Source organism: Lontra canadensis, unplaced genomic scaffold, assembly GCF_010015895.1.
Source record: "Lontra canadensis isolate GAN:19392208 unplaced genomic scaffold, GSC_riverotter_1.0 scaffold38, whole genome shotgun sequence".
NCBI lineage: Eukaryota > Metazoa > Chordata > Mammalia > Carnivora > Mustelidae > Lontra > Lontra canadensis.
This window is the reverse complement of record NW_022631032.1, coordinates 8,141,640-8,160,754: the sequence shown is the minus strand read 5'-3', so window position 1 is coordinate 8,160,754 and position 19,115 is coordinate 8,141,640. Positions and strand designations below refer to the sequence as shown.

The following is a 19,115-nucleotide window of genomic DNA, read 5'->3' as shown; positions in this document are numbered from 1 at the left end:
AAGAACTTTATCAGTAATGGAACTAGAGGGTATCATGCTTAGCAAAATAAGTCAATCGGAGAAAGACAACTATCATATGATCTCCCTGATATGAGGGAGAGGAGACGCAACATGGGGGGTTAAGGGGGTAGGAGAAGAGTAAATGAAACAAGATGGGATTGGGAGGGAGACAAACCATAAATGACTCTTAATCTCACAAAACAAACTGAGGGTTGCTGGGGGGAGGGGGGTTGGGAGAAGGGGGATGGGGTAATGGACATTGGGGAAGGTATGTGCTATGGTGAGTGCTGTGAAGTGTGTAAACCTGGCGATTCACAGACCTGTACCCCTGGGGATAAAAATATATGTTTATAAAAAATAAAAATAAAAAAAATAAGAAATTAAAAAAGAACTTTATCAGTATTTCAGAATTCTCCAGGAATTCAGAAAAGGGAGACTGTCATCTGGTGAGAATTCATGAAACTAATGAGTGTAGCAAGCCACTGATCCAGAGATGGCACAGGAATCATTAGTCACTGAACACAGTCGGGCCAGAGGGCTGGCTCTCTCCTATGGCTCAGTGCCCCAGCTGGACAGCACAGCCAGCCTCTGGATATTCTGGGACATGGACTGGATACCGCCTATCCAGTGATGTCCTCATTATGAACCTCACCATGACTCCTCCTTTAGAGGCCCTCAGAGACCACACTCAGATCTCTGTCCCTCCAGCTCGCAATGGAAACCTGCCCCCACCTCTACAAGGACAGTTACAGGCACTGTTGCCCAGTTGCATGTCTTCTGGGCGGGAAAACAGTCCTACCAAAATAAAAAGTACTTTTATAAAGAATTAAGATGACCTCTTTCAATCAGTTAGCATAGGTTAAGTTGTGCTGCAGTGACAATCAAGCCCCAGTTCTCATGTACTTAAGATAGTTCAGTCTGTATTCACTGCAGATCCTTGAGGGCTCTTCTCTTTTCCTTCAGTCTGAGACCCAAGCAGACAGAGCAGCCCTATTGCTTTGTACTGAGAAAGAGAAAAAAGAAAACATGATGAATGGTGCATGAGCTCTTACAGCTTTCATCCACCAGTGACACTGATCATTTTCACTCCCATTTTATTGGCCTTAGCAATTCAGACGTCCACACCTAACTCCAGGAAAGAAGGAAAGTAAAAATCTACAATGTGTCTGGAAGGAAAAAAAAACAAAAACAAAAACTATTTTATGAACAATACTGATGAGCACCATGGCCTATCCACTTAGTCACAGATATTTGACTGTCCTTCCCATATAAAAAAATACAACCACCCTTCCCTAAATGAGGCAACCCCAATCTCCCCCTGCTGTGGGCTCCAGGCTCAGTGCCCAGATTCTCTGAGTGATTCCTGGTAACTTCTCCCTCAGGCTGAGAGGCATAGATGGCCCTCTTCCTCAGGACCAGATGTGCCTCCACTCCATCTGGAGACCTGTACACCAATAGAAAGAAATATTTGCTCCCACCACAACCACCATCCCCTACACACACACACACACACACACACACACACACACACACACACACTTTAAGAGCCAGGGCTGTGAGGAAGCTCTTCACATACCTGGGTATTTATAGTCCTGTGAGAAAGAGCCAGGAGTCCCAGCTTGTAGATAAAGAACCTGAGGCTTTCAGAGGTGAAGGAGCTGACCCGAGGTCACCCAGCCAAACCTGCCTGACCCCAAGTCTTTAGAGCCTGTGTTCTCCTCATTGTGGCTGGTTGATCATTTTGTTGATGGAACTATGTGTTTGGGAAAACACAGAAGCTGATGTGGAAAACTTCTGACACATCTGTCCACTCTGGAATAAAAAACCCACAGCCACCCTGCATTCCCCTTGCTAATCCCTGGCTGTCCACTTCCTTAAGTGACCCTCCACAGAACAAGGAGAAAGAGTTTAGGCTTTAGAGTCAGAAAATTTGGAATGTGAGTCAAACCCACATCCTGCTACATCCTAGCTGTATGGAACCAGCAGAATCTGCAGCTTCCCAGAGCAACTACTCTCTCATCTATAAAACCAGGCTAATACCTCCCTTGTCCGTGTAAGGAAGAGGTGATAGTTAAACGGGGCATGTTTGGCATGTTTCACTGGAATAAATGTATCCATTGGAAAACACCTGCTGGTCCCCTCCTCCATCCCTTCTTTGCTCCTTGCACTTGAGCGCCCCATGGTAGGCAGTATGCAGATGGGGTATGCTCTGGCTTCCATGATTCCAGCCTCACCGTGGGTCCCTGTGTGCACAGATGTTTCTTCCCTTCCTCAGGATGGACCCTCCCACATGGACCCTGCTCACCCAGGTCCATCTGCAGGTCAGAGGGAAAGTCAGTGAGGCAGGAGAATAGCCAGTCAGAAGACGAGTATTGGAACATGGCCCTTGTCGTGTAGGCGGGACCCTGATCACGCTATCTTTTGGGCCATGGAGATTTGGGTATCTTCCCCAAGAGGAAAGATGATATACTGGCACATTTTCAGCATAGGAGACAGTCCTTAAGAAGCTTGAAACTTGAGCTTTCTAGGATGGGTGAGAGTTCAGCAGGAAAATAAGGAATCTTCACTGAGGCGTGGGCACAGTCAATGTCACTGCAAGGTACAGGGACTGGGATGGGTGCAAAAGAGGCTGGGAAGAGGAGTTGCAACCCATCGTGACTGTAAGATGCCAGACTGCCTCCTGAAGGAGCTTGGGTTCACATCAAGACTCATCCTCCTTGGAGCCATGCTTTGTCTTGGAAGAACACGTTAGAAGCCCTTTCTACAGGATGTAGGGCTGTGAAATTGACAGCCCACGATGCAGCCGTTATTGGGCACATTGCTAACTTTCTGAAGTCCACTTACATGCATATTCTAAGCCCGCTGGGAGAGGCTCTAATTGCCTCTGGGCCTGCGATTGTGGGGAGCTTTTTAGGTGCTTCTGAGGTTGGCAAGGAAACGATTTCCCATTTGTGAAATTTCCAAATGGAGTTTCACAATGGGGATAGAAAATAATTTGATAGCAGCTGCTTGTTGGATGCTCTCGGGCCCAGACTACAGCTCCATGGCTGGGCAGTGCTCCGCAGCCCCAATTAGCCTGCTGTGTCCTGTTGGCGAATCTGAAAGCCAAAGTAATCAGTGGAACATCATTTTCACTGGTAGTTTTTCTAATAATTAAGAAAAAAAAAAGAGAGACTTCATTTACACTTAAGAAATGTTGCCAGTATAGCCTCCAGCACGTATCTTAATCGTAGAGAAAGGCTTTTGCAGCGAGGATGGACCTCGCATGGTAGAAGGGTCCTCTTCCCCTCTGCGGCCCATGCATACTGCCCTGCCTTCACTTCTGTGCTCTCAGGATGGTATCACACCTTCTCAGTGCTGAGCTCCGTATGGGCCAACTCAGAAACTGTTGCCTTTAGGCAAATTTCAGGTTCCTTGTCTCTCTCTGGGTCTTGTCAGGGGACAAGATCATTTAAAAGATGAATTAATTTGCCCTTTTCTTTAGATGTCCTATTCATCCATTTCTAACAACAAAAATCCAAGTTCTGCTGATGTATTATGAAAGTTGTATCCTCACACCGGCTTTGCCCCTGGATTTCTATACTGGGCCCGCCCACATGGGGACTGGGAGGCAGCTGTCCCATGACCATGTCAGACCAGGACCTTAGGGAGCCCCCGGGGTTTCAGGGTGGTGCCCCAGCAGGTAGAATTCTGGGCCACCTCTCCCCTGACACAACTGAGGCATCTCTGTGTATTGCATCAAAGTGGCTAACCAGGTTTCAGAAACACGACTCTTGGCATGCCGTCAAGAAACCACCATCTTGCTCCCTCCCTCATCCTTACTACTCTTGCTAGATCTCACTGCAGGCTTCCCTACCTGTCACCCATCTACAGCAACCACCTCATCCCTACTTCTGCTGGAGACTGTCCTTCATGCTCCTTCTAGCTTTCCTAGAGCATCCAGCTTTGCCGCTCCTGACTAGGACACTATCCTCATCTCGGACGAGACCTTTCTACGCTAGGTCCTGGTCTTGCTGAGTCCTACCCACTACTTAACAAATAAAGTCACAGGAGGGAGAGAAAAGGATGGTTCTAAAAATTAGAACCTCTTGTTAAAGGACAGATAGAGAACTCCCACTGTGACCGTTGGGAGGAGTCAAGGTAAAGAATAGGGATGGTCACAAGTGTTAATAAAAAGGCAGAAATAACCTTGAGAGTTTCAATAATCAATAGCATGTCATCTCCTGACAGAGGGGAATTGGAGCCACATGTGGTCCTGAGTTCTGGTGCATGTTTCCAGGTCATCTTGTCGGCAGATACTAAAATTAGTGCAGGGACTTGGAGTACATGCCTTCACTTAATCAGTTTGGTCTAATTTAGTACAAGTTATCTTAATAAAGTCTGTGTTGAAATTATTCTACATCCCTAGGGTCTCTGCTGCTGGAAGAAAGAGGCATGTGCTAACCTAGTCTGCCTTAGAGTCAGGTGGACATTTCCCGGGGAGGACTTCGGGAAGCTCCAGTCCCACAGGATGCCCCTTCCATAAGGAGGCCATGGTCAAGTTTGGGAAACCGCCTCATTTATCCCCATACCCCCACAGAGGAGAATCACAGGCTCGTTAGTTTATTAAAAGCTCTCCAGAGCCCACCAATCAAGCAGTCTGTTGGATTTTACTTAATCCTTGTTTCTCAGTCCTGTTTCACCATGGAACTCGCTCCTTTTGAGACAGTGTTCTTGGAGCACTCTGTGGGACATATCTTGTTGAAGGTGCCAATGCAGCTCTCCATCCCCTGCTCAGCTATAGTTTACAGAAGGCAAGGATTGTCTGCTCTCCCAGATTCTACTCTCCTCACCTTTCTCTCTACTCCAGTATGTCAGTAGAGAAGGTCAGTTGCTAATGTTTGTTGAATTATACCCCATTTTTGAAGCTGTTTTGACAAAGGTATGTGGTTTGTGGTCTAACACATGGGAATGACTAACAAGGTGTCTCTTGGTATTAACCATGTCAGAAAAATCAAGAAAAGATTGTTCTAGGCCCTGGAGTTAATTTGACATGAAAGTATATTAGTTTAAAGAAGACACAGATGAAGTCTGCTTTAATAATCATGGCTGGAAACACAGTATAACTGAATTGTAATTCTAACTTTGTATCTTATTCTGAAGATAATATCAATTAGAAAATTTGACAAGGATCTTGGAGCAAAAACAGTATTGTTTCAAGTTCTCTGAGAGATGCACTTGAGCGGGGGGAGCCACTGAAGGGAAAGATAGAGAAAACTCACATCATGTAATCTCATGTTTGAGTCCCTTGGTTCGCATTGCCCCTACAACTAGCTGCCATTCTTGAGTTCCTACACCCTGTGGAGCTAAGTGCATGCCTTCCCCTTTCACAACCTTATTGCCTGGATAAGAATGGGATCCCCACTCTGCAGATGAGAAAACTGAGAGGGGAGAGAAGTGCCTTGCTAAGGGCCACACAGATTTGGATTTGCACCCAGGTCTCTGCCACCAGACCCTGACCCTCGCTTGCACCTTCTACACCATCTCCACTTCTAGAGACGATGGATGGCCCGGTGACATTGCATATTCAAGTACGGAAGACCAGAGGATTCTGGAATCTGGAGTCAAATCACTTGAGTGAACTCCCAGGGCATTTTTTCCCACAGACTGGACAATGTCAAGCTAAGTCGTAAAGGTAACTAAGACCCATCATGGTCCAGTATAGGGAGGGTTGAGTTTGGAGCTAGAAGAAGAGGATTCCAGACCCTCCCTGTGGCTCTGGTCCTTTGAAAAATGTCTTGTCTTTCTAGTCCTCAGTTCTTCATCTGGAGGATGAAGAGGGAATCTCCTGGGTGATATATGAGGGCCCTTGCAACTCCATGAATTCAGGTCCCTGACCCCACAGAGATGATTTTTGGGGTCACGCCTTGGAACATGCCACATAGGAGACATCTGCTGGAAAGACTGGAGAGATGGATACATAGACATGGAAGGGGTTGAGAAAGCCTGCTGTGAATGGTTATGGTCAGCTGCAACGGCAGATGGTCTGCCTCCACAAGTCCCCTGTAGCCTACAGCTGCAGCCCCGGGGCCATGCGGACAGTTCTGAAGCTCTAGCCCGGGGGGTCTGTTACAGACTTCACTTAGCCTTCGCGTTCCGTGGGTGTCTTCATCACCAAAATGAGGAAATGAGGGAAAGCAAGATTTCAGATGGTCTCACCATTTGCATTGCTCAAACTGGATACCCAGCCATCCATGAAATTGTGTTCATTGAGGGGCATCCCCATCAACAAGCCAGGCACAGAGCAGCATTCAACACCAGCAAGAGGAAATGCGGCACCCACTCGGGAATGACAGTGGGAAGGAAAGGAGCAACAATATCCCGCACACACTTCCTGGAGCAGGGAGACAGCACGCTCACACCACGTGGGTCTTCTACTTAGACTTAGAGGGAAGTAGTTCAAAAGCTACTGAGGTGGTTGGGTCCCACCTCTCAGTTGAAGGAAAGCTTCAGGGGAGTTCAGTCCCAGTGCAAATTCTAGCTCAGAGCAATTGCTGCTGAAGCCCTTCTGTGTCCACAGAACCCAGTGTAACTGGACATTCTCCCCCAGGGTTGTGTCAGTCCCAACCTGTCCCCATCTTCATGAAGCAGCCCAATTATTACATCCTTCGAGGAATCCTCTTTGAACCCTCCCGGCCCCATCTGTCAGACAGCGTGCAGGTCAAAGCCTTGTAAGTGAGCCAGACCTGGGTCTGAATCTGGGCTTCACTAATTCCTGGCTGTGTAGCTGTGGGCAAGTTATCAAACTCTGAAAACATCACCTGGAAAAGGAGTTAGGAGTCTAGCACATAGGAATCTGAATTCACAAAGAAAAATTATGTTTTCCACACCCATCTTAGTTTTATTTCGAACCCCTCTTCTGTCTGAGCGGGGGAGATTTGACCTTGGCAAATTGGAAATTGTTCCATTTCCCTAGTGCCAGCTGATTTCAGGGCTGTTTATGTGGGACTAGGGTGTCGGTGGGCCTCCAGGAACCGTCCTGTACCGATGTCCATTGAAACGGCGCTCACCTCTTTGGTCCTGTCACCAAGGGACTTATGGGGCCAGAAAATCTCTCAGTATTTCCTTGTCTTACTTAGGGACACAAAAATATCTTCCCTGCTTCTCATGCTTCCTCTGTAAGACCATCTGCAGTCCATCCGCCTATCTGTCCAGATGTGACAGGCCAGCATCCCCTCCAGCATCGTGCTCCACTGCCAAGGCTCAGCCCAGGTGACCAGCTTCGGGGGCTCATTCTGCACCCCTATGTCCTTACCCCCTCCACTACCTCCCTGCCAGCCCCCCACCTAGAGGGTGACATTTTCCTGTCTGCGGGAAGCCAGAGTTTCTTCTTCTACTCTTCCCCAAATGTGGGTCCATACCGAGATTTCCCCACCCTCCAGGGTTTAGACTCCTGGAAACAAAACTGGGGAAGAAACTCAGCTTTAAGTCTCATCTGCTCCTCTCCTTGTCACAATGCTCCCTGTGACAATGAGCACAAACCAGATATGTGTCTAAAGTCAGGGTAAGATGGGAGAAATCCTCAGGAAAAATCAAATCAATAGAGGCTAAGGTCTCAAATATACTATCCTGCCACTTAAGTATTAAATAAAATTGCACGTGAAAGAGTTCACCATGTTTTAAGGGCCTCAGAAATAATGGCTATTATTTTTCTGCTCTGATCTGTTGGACACCTCATCTGTATCATTTGTTTGGAATTAGTCATGCCCTGCCTTAGATCATCTATTGCACTGGTAATTTACTCTTATATTTTTATTTTCCCAGAGTCTGTACTTTATTCTCCCAACTATATATAAGTTCCTAGAGAGCGTGGTCTACATCTTATAATTAGCTGAATCTAACAGAAGGCTGGGCTTTCAGCAAACACTCTAGAAACGTGTGCAGATCTAGCCACGGAAACCCAAAATCACATTCACAAACATGTAGAGAAAGTTCTTTGTGTAAGAAATCAGGTTATGTTTTTTTTTTTCTTGAAATAATTCATGAGCGTATTTGTGTCTAAAGGTTAACAGAGTATCCATGTGGTTTATGAAGACACCCCAGATATTAAAAAGAAAGAGATTTTCAATGTATCTATTATTTTTTAAATCCTGCATCCCAGCCACCCCTGAGTGCAAATATATTTCAAATTTTATGCTGGCCTCCTATTGCAAGGTGCTAATTGAATCAATTTCCTGGAGCTGCACCATTAATACATAGAGTACATCACAGATCTGGGATCCTTGAATCAAAATGTACAGAACATGAATGTTTTGCGGAGAGAAAACGGTGTGTAGGAAAATGTCTTAGTATCCGAGAGAGTCGTGAAGTTTGGTCTTTGGTCTTTAAACATGGAGTTGCAGAGTGTGACCTTGAGATGGCTAGAAGACAGACCACAGAGGGCTTCTGGTCATTCTCACCCTGGCCCGGGCCGGCCAGTACTCCAGGATGCCCCAGCTGGCCCTGCTGCCTGTGGGGCCCACACCTCACCACTTCCTACTTGTGTGGCCTCAGGCCACTTACCTCTCTCTCAGGCTGAGTTTACTCCGTTCTAACTACAGAAAAAGTACCTCCATCCCAAGAGTCACGTAAGGTTCAGTAAGATGATGTCTGTGGAGGACTTGGCACTGTGTTGGAGACGTAGTGCATACCCAGTAAATGATAGTTGCTGCATCTGCTGCTCTAAGGGGACATGTGGTAGACAAAGCAGAGAAACAATGGCCCATTGAATGCTCTGGAGAGTGGCAGCTCCACCATGCACACCCACGTTCACACCCTTCTTTCTGCAGGTCAGTGGAAGTGCCCCTTTGCTGGGGCAGGAACAGGCTAATGGCACTGAGGGGTACTTTATCTATGGGGTGTTTGAGGACCTGGACTAGAAGGCCTGAGATGGGTTCCCCCTCACTCTCAGGTCATTGCCACATCAGGGCATTCCTCAAAGGCAAATCTGTTTAGAGTTCCCTGTGGACTGAGTACTTTGATAGAATCTTCTTTCATTTTCAAAGTGATAAATTTTTGGTGGCAGAGAACAACAGTGTGAGTCAAAATGGCTTAAACTGTAAAAGTGGGTGATTGACTCCCTTGGCTGAGGATGTGCTGTGGTAGCGCAGTGAGGAGGTCCTCCTCTGCTAGGACTCTCCCGGCCTTGCCCTCCTTCTTGGTTGGCCCTGGTCTGCCTACAAGATGGCTGCCGCAGCTCCAAACCTTCCTTCTTCACATAATCATCTCCAGGGAAGAGAGCGAGAGTGGGTTCCATAAAGTTTCTGGAGAGAAAATGGAGGCCCTTTTCCCAAAGGCTGCTGGTTAATTTCTTCTCTCATCTCATTGGCCTAAATTTGGTCTCATGATCACTCCTGGGCCAACCTCTGTGGCTTAGTGGACACAGGTACTGATGGGCTTCATCTGAAGTTGACACCTGACTCAGTCACTGGAGTGAGGGCAACAGGAAAACCTGATTAGCTGTGACTAAGTAGAATCCATCCCTGGAATTCAAGTCAACTCCCGCCAACCTCTGGGCTGCTGCTACAAGAGGGCCGAGGTGAGATGGATTTTGGAGAGACTCCACAATGTCCACTGCTCTGCTGGCATTAATTCACCATCCCTTTCAGTCTGGGAAACAGTTACGAAAGGTCTGCTGTGTGCTGGGCAGGGTGCAGCACACTGGGACCACATAGGGGCCCTGTGCTGTTGAGAGGAATAAATGAGCCAAGTTATGCAAAGTGCCCAGTGCCTCCCTCTGCCCTTAATACCTGCTCAGTATCATCTTCATTAAATTGAGTAATGCATGAGTGGTCCCTGCCATCCAGGAGAGAGACTTAAACAGCTACATTCTAACAGCATGGGAAGGGTAGCAGGAGTAAGCCGGCTGTGTAGCTGTGGGCAAGTTATCAAACTCTGAAAACATCACCTGGAAGGAGATGAGAGAGAGAGATCACACCGGAGCGTGCAGAAGATCCAACCTAAGAAGCTTATAGCCAGGGATTCCTAAACTTGGATTCACATTTGATGTGCCTGAGGAGCTTCTGGAACTCCCCACACCAATTAAGTCACAATATCTCTGGGTGGGACCCTGCACCAGAATCAGTTTGACTTTTTAAAGATTCCCCAGGTGATGAAAGTGTGCAGCCAAGGTTGCGAACCACAGTCATAGGCTATTGAGGACATAAAGCCCACACATGTAAACCATTAGCAACGCCGGGTTCTGAGGGTATGTTCAAATGAAGTCCGTGCTCTCAGGCTCAGGGCAAGGAGAGGACACGGCGGGGAGGGGGCTCCAGACATGGAGAGGGCTAGTAGACAGGGTGGCTCATGAAAGGTTTCTGTGAGCAAGCAGGGCACAGAAGGCTGAAGGGGCCTTGAAAGACCATGGGATTTGCCTAATATAAGCAGTTTGGAGGTGGTATCTCACTGTGAGGAGGAACAGGTGAGAGCAAAAAGTTATGCATGCCAACAGAGAAGGTGTACCAGTGTGTACTCAATCACAGGAGAAAACCACACTGCACTTTCAACAGATCAGTATAGAGAATTATTAACTACAGTAGGGAATTAGAATAACGAAGGACTGGCTACTAAGAAGTAGAACTGTCAGGCATATAGGAATGCTGGTATTAGGAGCACCTTCTAGCCCAGGGCTGAGGTAGAGGGCCCCAGGGGAGAGCCTTCCGCCCCTTCCGGCTGAGGTCCAGGCTCAGCTGGCACTGAGTGGCTAGTGGAAGGGCAGACAAGTCACTGTGGTGTCACTCTAGTAGAAACAGAAATGTGCCCTCCAGGGTGGTGTCTCACGGGAGCACGCTTCGCTAGGGATGCATTGCAGGAGCCAGGTCCTGCTGGAGGCTGCAGGAGTCCTCTGAGAGAGGACGGGAATGGGGAGCCAAAACCCAGAATTGCCCCCACAAGCAAGCAGAGGCTCAGAGGTTACAAAACCTACCCGGGGAATTAGCAGAGCTGGGGCTCAGCCCACCTCCATGTTTCTCATACGTCCCACTACCTCTCTGAACGGAAGTGCAAGATCAAGGCTGGCCTGTCGGTGCAGGCTGCCCGGAGACGGAAGGGGCCTGTGCTCCGTGAAAGCTGTGGGGAAGACCTCCTGGAAGAGGTAGGATTCAAATGGGTCTGAGGGCAGCTTTTGCTTTGGAGACCTTGAGAAAACCAAGGAGAAGATGGGAGGAGGGGCCTTGACCCGAGTGACGTTGAACGGTTTCCTGTGCTAAAGAGCAGGACTGAGCTCAGATAGGACTCGGCTCAGCCCATAGAGAGAAGGTGGAAAACAAGAAGTAGGTGATGAGGACAAAGAGGTAGAACAGAATCAAGGAAGTCCTCCTCTGCCAAAGAACTTGAATTTAAGCAAGGACAAAATCAATTCATTGCAGGAGAGCCAGAGCCCAGGGATGTGGGTCTCTAGGAGTCCTCGACTGCCTTCCAACCTCTCTGTGGAATTTAGGGAAAGCAAATGCCAGTTTTGGGGTCAGACAGACTGGGAATAGAGAGCCAGCTCTTGGGTTCAGCTGTGTGTCCTGTACCAAGTCCCTCAACCTTTCTGAGTTTCAAGGTTCTTGGGCTGTGAATGGGAAACACAGATCCCTTCTTTGCAGACTTGCTCAGTTGAAGTCCCTATCAGACAGTCAGGCACACAACAGTCCTCCCGTTTTTACTCTCTAGGATCCCTTCTCTCTCCTAACGCTGCGCATGCCTCTGAAGGCAGCTGTTTCCAATCAGGAATTCCAGGATTTCTAAATCAGTGCAGCTGCGGAGCTCCAACATCTTGGTGTCAGATAATATCCTCTTGTTGAGTCTGGCCACTGAGCTTCCCGCTCTGCAGGAAAAGCTCAGGCTGAGGGGACGCAGTCACAGTGTCCTTGGTCCTCCAGCCAGATCGTGCCATGAAGTGGTGTTCCGGATCCAGTCTCCACAGGGCAAATGACCCTGCTGCTTTCCCTTTTAGGAGGAGAAGTCACCAAACCGCGGTTTGCTCAATTCTTTCATGGGAGCCTGGCCAGTCTCACTATCCGCCCTGGCAAAATGGAGAGTCAGAAGGTGATCTCCTGCCTACAGGCCTGCAAGGAAGGACTGGATATTAATTCCCTGGAAAGCCTCGGCCAAGGCATAAAGGTAAGGAATGAGCAAGCATCACCGCCAATAAGACAGAGGCAGAGGTGGCCTATGGCCCACGCCCTCAGGAAATGGAGTCCCCACCTCGGCCCCCCCAGTTGAGTTGCCTGGAGGTGGTATGGCAGCAAAGGTGCTGGCACAGTGGGGACACTTGTGACCGTGACTTCCCGGGGGGACTTGCGCCGTATCCTGGAATTCCTAGATGGAGCCCTTGCGTATCATGGGTTCTCTACCCAAGGGCAGGCATGTGTTCGCCAGCTACCAGAAGGGAATGGTTCTGTTTCAGTAGTTCCTGGGTTGGTGGATTGCTTTGCCGTCTATTTGCTAAATGAACAGAAGCATCATGCCAGAATACCCTTTGGAAATATTTTAAAATAGAATGAAAAGTTTGGCCATGTTAAATATAAATTAGGAAGCAAGGTCACCTGCGGGTGGGGTGGGGCTGGAATTAGAAGATTCGGAGGTCGCTGGGCCTCAGGTTATGAAATTGAAGCACAGGTTGGGCTTCCAGCAATCTCTGTTAAAGGGAATGTGAGTGGATTCAGGCAAAATAAAAACATTCACGTGATCCAATAGCATCAAAACTGCATTTGGAGAAAAGCGCCTCCTGAGGGGGCAGGACACACAGAGCTAAATGTCCCCCGTGAGTGTCCTGCCTGCCTCCCAACCTTGCAGGCAGCGATAGTTCTGGCCTCACCTGGACCTTAGGAGCTCCTGCCAGCAGGGAGCCTCTGGGAACCTGAGGGAAGAGCTGGGCCAACATCGCTGTAGCCCCTGCTCAATCCTTACAGATCCCAGTGAGAGTAGGCAGGCCACCCTCTGCCTTCAGGAGCACAGGGCAGCCCCTCCCCCCTAACTGTGGGGTTTCCTTTATAGGTCATTTCCCAAGGATTGTGTGACCAGAGTAGAGGTTGTCCCCACACCCCTATCTTCTACTAACCTCCTGCCCTGGGCCTACCTCTCCTGGACAGGAGGTCGCTCCCCCACACAGAGACAACACCTTTATTCCCACCGCCAGTGGGGCTAGTGAGGCTCTGACAAGGGGATCCATGGAGGGGCTGATGGCCTGAGCATATCCTGCCTTTTTTTAAGCTACAGTCACATCAGACATGACATCAACATCCATGTATTAGTTCTGGGCTGGGGAGGGGAGGGTGGATTGCTGAACTTCCCCAGCCTTCTGTCGTCAAGGAAATCAGTGATCCAGGTTAAGGTTTGTAATCTGGTGTAGTAAGCTCTGATGAGAGTGAGCACTGAGGCTCCCCCAAGTGCCAGACAGGGCTCTAAATGCTTTGTGGTTGTTAACTCATTCAGGCTCAGAACAATGCTCTGACAAAGGTACCACAGATATTCCTATTTTGCATATTGGGGATTGAGGACTTTAAGAGAAAGGAAACTTGTCTAAGATCCCAGAATTGGTAATGAGAGGAGCCAGAATTTGAACCACAAGTGGTCCTGTTCCAGAGTTCTAGAACTTGAGGAGCAGCAGTGAGGGAAGGCTTCTTGGAGGAGGCGAGGTCTGAGCAGAATGTTTCAGGATGGGGAAGAATCAACCAGGAGAATGGCAGGAGAGGAGAGCTGGGTAGTCACTCAAGGAAGATCTGAGAGCTTGAATGATGGCAGAGGGCTGGGGAGCCGCACCATGTGCACTGGAATGCCAAGAAGGCCGATGTTACAGTACCCAAAATGCAGGAGGAAAGGTAGGAAGTGTGGCCGGAGAGCTAAGCCCAGGCTGCATCATGGAGCCCCGTAAACTATGTTCAGGTATTGACATGGGACAGGGAGAGGATCATGATCTGGGCAAGAGCATAGTTTAGGATTCTTCCCTTGGAGCCTGGATCAAAGGGGAAGGTGGGAGGAGTGCATAGACAGGGCAAGGCAAGGCAAGGGGAAGGCAACGGCAAGGCAAGAATGGCTTTCCAGATGTTAAATACACACACACACACACACACACGCACACACACATAGGTGCACTCAATAGTTAATCCGTTGTCATTGAAGGAAAGCTGCAGGACTGCTTCTTATTGGGAGGGACAACTTTCCCCCTGTCTACTTCATGGCCTATTTCCTACCTCACCTGCAGAGCTGGGGTTTGATCCTCAGCCGGCTGTTTGAGTTGTTTCCTTAGCATTTTGTCAGCCCAGTGAGGCTTCATCTCCATCTGATTCTGGGTTTACTCCCTGCCCCCACCCTGAGTGGATCTGCTCTGCTCCGGAGCACCCCATGAGACCAGTTTCAGGGTTCAAGCACTACAGGACAAAGAAAACAAAGCAAAGATACTGGACCAAAAAGCCACACATTCTTAGAATGAGAAATTAAGAGGCAGACCATTTCTGCAGAGCACCAGAGCCCGTGAAAAGAGGGAGTTGTGAAATGAGGGGCACAACTGGGGGATGAGTGGGCTGAGGCTCTTCTGACTTTTCCAGATGCCACCTGTTGATAACCAGTCGCTGCAGAGGATCCTTTTCCATCCTGAGGGCACAGCTGGCAAGAACTAGAGCACTGCAGGGGAAATTAATGATAAAACACAGGATTGATGGTGTCCCCACTGGGGACTACTCCAAGTTCATTATCCCCACTCCTCACAACAGATTAAATGTTACGGCCCCATTTCAGAAATAAGGAGACGGGGGCTCAGGGACTTGCCCAAAATAAGCCTGTGCTCCTTCCTCCACACCAGCAACTCCGATTAGAAGGCATACTTGAAATGATTCAGAATTCCTTCTTGCCCTTCCTCCATTTATCCCTCATTTCATTTCTGAATAATGACTATTAGTTTCTTTCCTGGTTCCTGGCCTCCTCTCTCCTCCCTGAGTGGTCAAAGGAAAGCAAGGGCCTCCTGTAATTAACAAAACTTCCCATCTGCTCGCAGGGCCCAGCCTGGGTTCCTGTTTTCACTTGTTTTCCCCTGCTGAATATTTGTTCTGCGTGTCTGCAGTCATTACATGGTTGGGGTGGTTACGGTCCCATACCCATATGAGACACTGTGACTCTGTGGCCACATTCCTGAAGAATCCCGTTCTGATCTTCATAGCATCACGTCTGCCAGTCTGTGGAGGAGGGGAAAGAGTAAGACCTTTGGAACAAGGCACTCCTAGGTTCAAACCATAGTACAAATCCTAGCTGTGTGACCTTGGACAAAGCAATTTAATCCTTTAAGCCCCAATTCCCTCATGTATTAAAGTATACTTCCTTGTGATGTGGGAATTGGATTCTATATATATAGAACATACACATACAACATATATATATATATATATATACATACACACATACATATTTATATGATATATATATAGAAAAGATATGTATAGATAGATGAGATGATAGCTATAGATATATAGATACAGATCTCCCTTAGTAAACCTAATTATAGGTTCTATTAGAACCTAATAGGTTCTCAACAAATCAGTTCTCTTCTCTAGCTGGGCTGGCCTTGCACTTGGCATTGCCACAGTGCCAGCTTCATTTGAAACCTAAACCTGGGTGGCAGTTATGGCAGAGGACACTTGAATGTGGCAAGTCTTCATCTGGCCCCACCCAGAGGGGCTGGCAGGTATCCAGGTGAATGGCAAGGTGCCTAGAGTGCCAGAGCCAGCTTCCTCTTGAGAAAGCCTGCTAGGTGCCTGGTGATACTGGCTGACCCTCTGGGAGAATGGACTATTCCCAAAGGCCATCAGTCTAGCAGCTTCTTGGCTTAAAGAGAGGAATCCCTCTGGCCACAGCACAGCTTTCCAAAAGAAAATGAGTCTGTCAGTCTTTGCTGGACCCCAAGGAGGCCACCCCCTGTCCCCGTGATAATGCTAACGCCATTCTGTGTTCTACACAGAGACCGGTTACCCTTAGTCATGTCATGGGGCTGGGAACACTGCAATTTAAAGCAAAACAAAACAAAAAACCTACTTTGGTAGAAGGTCTTATTGATCCTGCAAGAACTATACTGATGGCTAGGTCAGTACCCACCTTCATGCCCTGTGGCAGCCCTCAGGATGCTCAGGTGGCCAGACTAGGGTATTAACTGGAGATCCAACACCTAGCCTAGCCATCCTCTCCTTAGGTGGCTACAGTGGGAATGCGCCCTCTGCTGATTGGCATGGGATACTGTTGATTCAAACTTGTGGAAGAACTGATTTTTTTTTTTTTTTTTTTTTTTAATTAAAGTAATCTCTACACCCAGGGTGCCTGGGGCTCAGTTGGTTAAGCACCTGCCTTTGGCTCAGGTCATGATGGATCAAGCTCCACATCGGGGAGCCTGTTTCTCCCTCTACCTGCTGTTCCTGCTGCTTGTGCTCTCTGTCAAATAAATAAATCTAAAAAAACAAAAAACAAAAAAACAAACAAAAAATTCTACTCCCAGCATGGGACTCAAACTCACAACCTCCAGATCAAGAGTCACATGCTCTTCCAACTGAGCCAGCCAGGCACCCCATGATTTTCCTGTCCAGCCCTTATGTGAAGTTTGGATCAGCTTCCTTCACAAGGCTTATCATTCTGTTTCCTGTTTCTCCTGTGCTAGACCCTGTGGTGACCCTGAGGAAAAGTCAGTAGACCCCGCCCTCAAGGTGTTCACAGTTGCCTGAGGGAGGCAGGAAGGCAGACAGCAGCAGCAGCTCCTTGACTCTGCTGTGCAGGGATGGTGCAGGGTGGGGTCGGGGAGAGGTAAGGAGATAGAAGGACAGGAGGAACATAAGTGGTATTTTAGAAGAATGGACTTGCCTCTGCTTGAATCTGAAATGGACGATTTGTGCAGCTCTCAGAACAGGGCAGCTCCGTGGCTGAGCATGCTCTGGTGGCAAGTCTACAGCAAGGGAGAAGTCAGCTCAGAGGATGACTCTGGGATCACCACATATACCCGGGCACTCCCAAACCGAGCAGAGGGGTTGGTGCTTGTGACCAGACCTCCCAGGCCAGAGAAACCATGCTCAGTGCATGGATGGCAGAAGGGAACTGGATCACAAAGGAAGAGCAGCGGTGAAGGCAGCAGTACCTGTGTGGGCAGACTCCGTGCGGAAATAATTAAAATGTTAGGAATTATAATAAAAGCTATCTTGGACTGAGCATCCTTTAAGCACTAGATTTGTTATATACATTACCTTATTTAAACCCTCAGATAGGTAGATACTAATATCCCCATTATTTTAAATGAGGAAATAAAGTCCGGAAAGGGGACGTAAATCATCCAAAGTTGTATTCTGTAGTCTGCACTGGAAGTGGGGTACAGCAATCCACGCACCCCTGATCTTTCAAAGATGTCACATAGCCTTGGGTGAGAATCCTGCCTGGGAAGGGCTGAATTTTTCCACATGGGCTAAAATACTGCAGTAGCAAAGGACTCCAAAATCCCTATGGTTTAATGCTTAAAACTTTATTATCCTCTCACATTAAGCCCAGGAGGTGGAGTGAGGTTTCTCCCAACACCCTAGCCACCAAAGTGCAAGTGGGGGTGGAGGGAAAGGCTGGAGCTTCCCCCAGGGCTCTTTAGGGCCTCAGCCTAAATGAGCCCTGGCTCATTTCCTCTCACAGTTCATTGGCCAGACGCAGTCACGTGCCCCCCTCACCACCACCACCACAGCAAGTGGCTGAGACCAAGTGTAGCCTCCAGGATGCTGAGCATGCAAAGGAGAGCAGGGCTTCGTGAGCACTGATAATGACTCCCACAGAGCCTTGGCTGAGAAGACAGTGGATGAAAAGTAACCTGAGGAGTAACCTGGCAAAGAGGAGTAACCTGGCAAAGACAGTCAAATGTGGACCAAGGGGGAACATTTACTCATTAGTCTAATGGGATTACGGGCACTAGGGCTAGGTTTTGGGATTTGGGGATGAGAGTTGGAGTCCCAGTCCTCAGCTCATGGTCACTGTGCTGTAATCATTGTACTACCATTTCATAAGCACTGTAGGAGCCCAGTGGGGACCTAAAAGAGGAAAGCTGGGGTGCCCTCAAGGAGGAGGTAAGAGTAAAACAAATGACGGTTGAAGAAGGAAAAGAGTAAGCTCTCAGTTGGCTAGGGATCACATTAAAGGGACTTATGTGGGTCAGTATCATCAATAGTGCTCAGGGGACACCTACCTCCTTTTAGAGTCCAGGCACAGAACAGGGAACTCTTAAAAAGACAAGCCAGATCAGGGAAAAAATATAGATGGATTTTTCCTTAAACTCTTAACAGCATACTCCATCACCTTCATGGCAAGAGAAATGTAAATTAAAACTACACTAAGGTAACATTTATTACCTATCAGACTGGCAAAAATCCCCAACGACAGCATATTCTGTTGAGGTTTTGAGAAGAGAGGCATTCCCACACACTGGGAGAGGGAGCGTGTATTGATATCATTCCTAGCAATGGGGAATTGGGCAACATTTGTCAAAATTTAAGGTGCATATACTGTTGGACCTAACAATTTCACAAGGAGGAATTTATCCAGTAGATACATATATTTGCACACATATGAAATGTGTACAAGATTATTCATTGTGGCATTATTAGTAAAAGATTGGAAATTATCCAGATGTCCATAAGAAACTGGTTAAATATAATTTATATACACAGAATATTATACAGCGGTAAAAAAGGAGGAAGCTTGTGATGTGCTAGTACAGAAAGTCTCCAAGATATGAGCTAAGTAAAAAAAATTAAAGTACAATAAAGTATTATATTTTTTATTTTTATTTTCTTGTACTTTTTATTTTGCAAAATAAAGTATATAAAAAGCTACCATTGGTAGAAGAAAGGAGAAAAAAGGAAATCTGTATTCATAAGAATGCTAAAGAATAGCTCTCAGGACAGGCTTGGTAATGCTGCAGTAACAAGTGTCTAAGACATTTCAGTGCCTTATACAACTTTTTTTTTTTTTATTATTCCCACCCAGTGTCCATTATATATGGGCTTTGGCTCTGAGCCACATACTATCCCACTGTGAGACCCAGGCTGATGGACCAGGCCCTAAGGGAACCTGGCAGGTTTCACTTCAGAGGGAAAGGAATACAGCAA

The 19,115-nt window shown here is 47.7% G+C and overlaps 1 protein-coding gene across 1 annotated transcript in view; it reads left to right on the top strand.

The window, feature by feature from the left end:
* CLSTN2 (calsyntenin 2) overlaps window positions 1-19,115 on the top strand; it is a 585,388-nt gene that overhangs the window by 546,182 nt on the left and 20,091 nt on the right. The window contains exon 12 of the mRNA XM_032869258.1: window positions 11,960-12,126. Coding sequence (XP_032725149.1) covers window positions 11,960-12,126 — 167 coding nt within the window. The remainder of the gene's footprint in view (window positions 1-11,959; window positions 12,127-19,115) is intronic.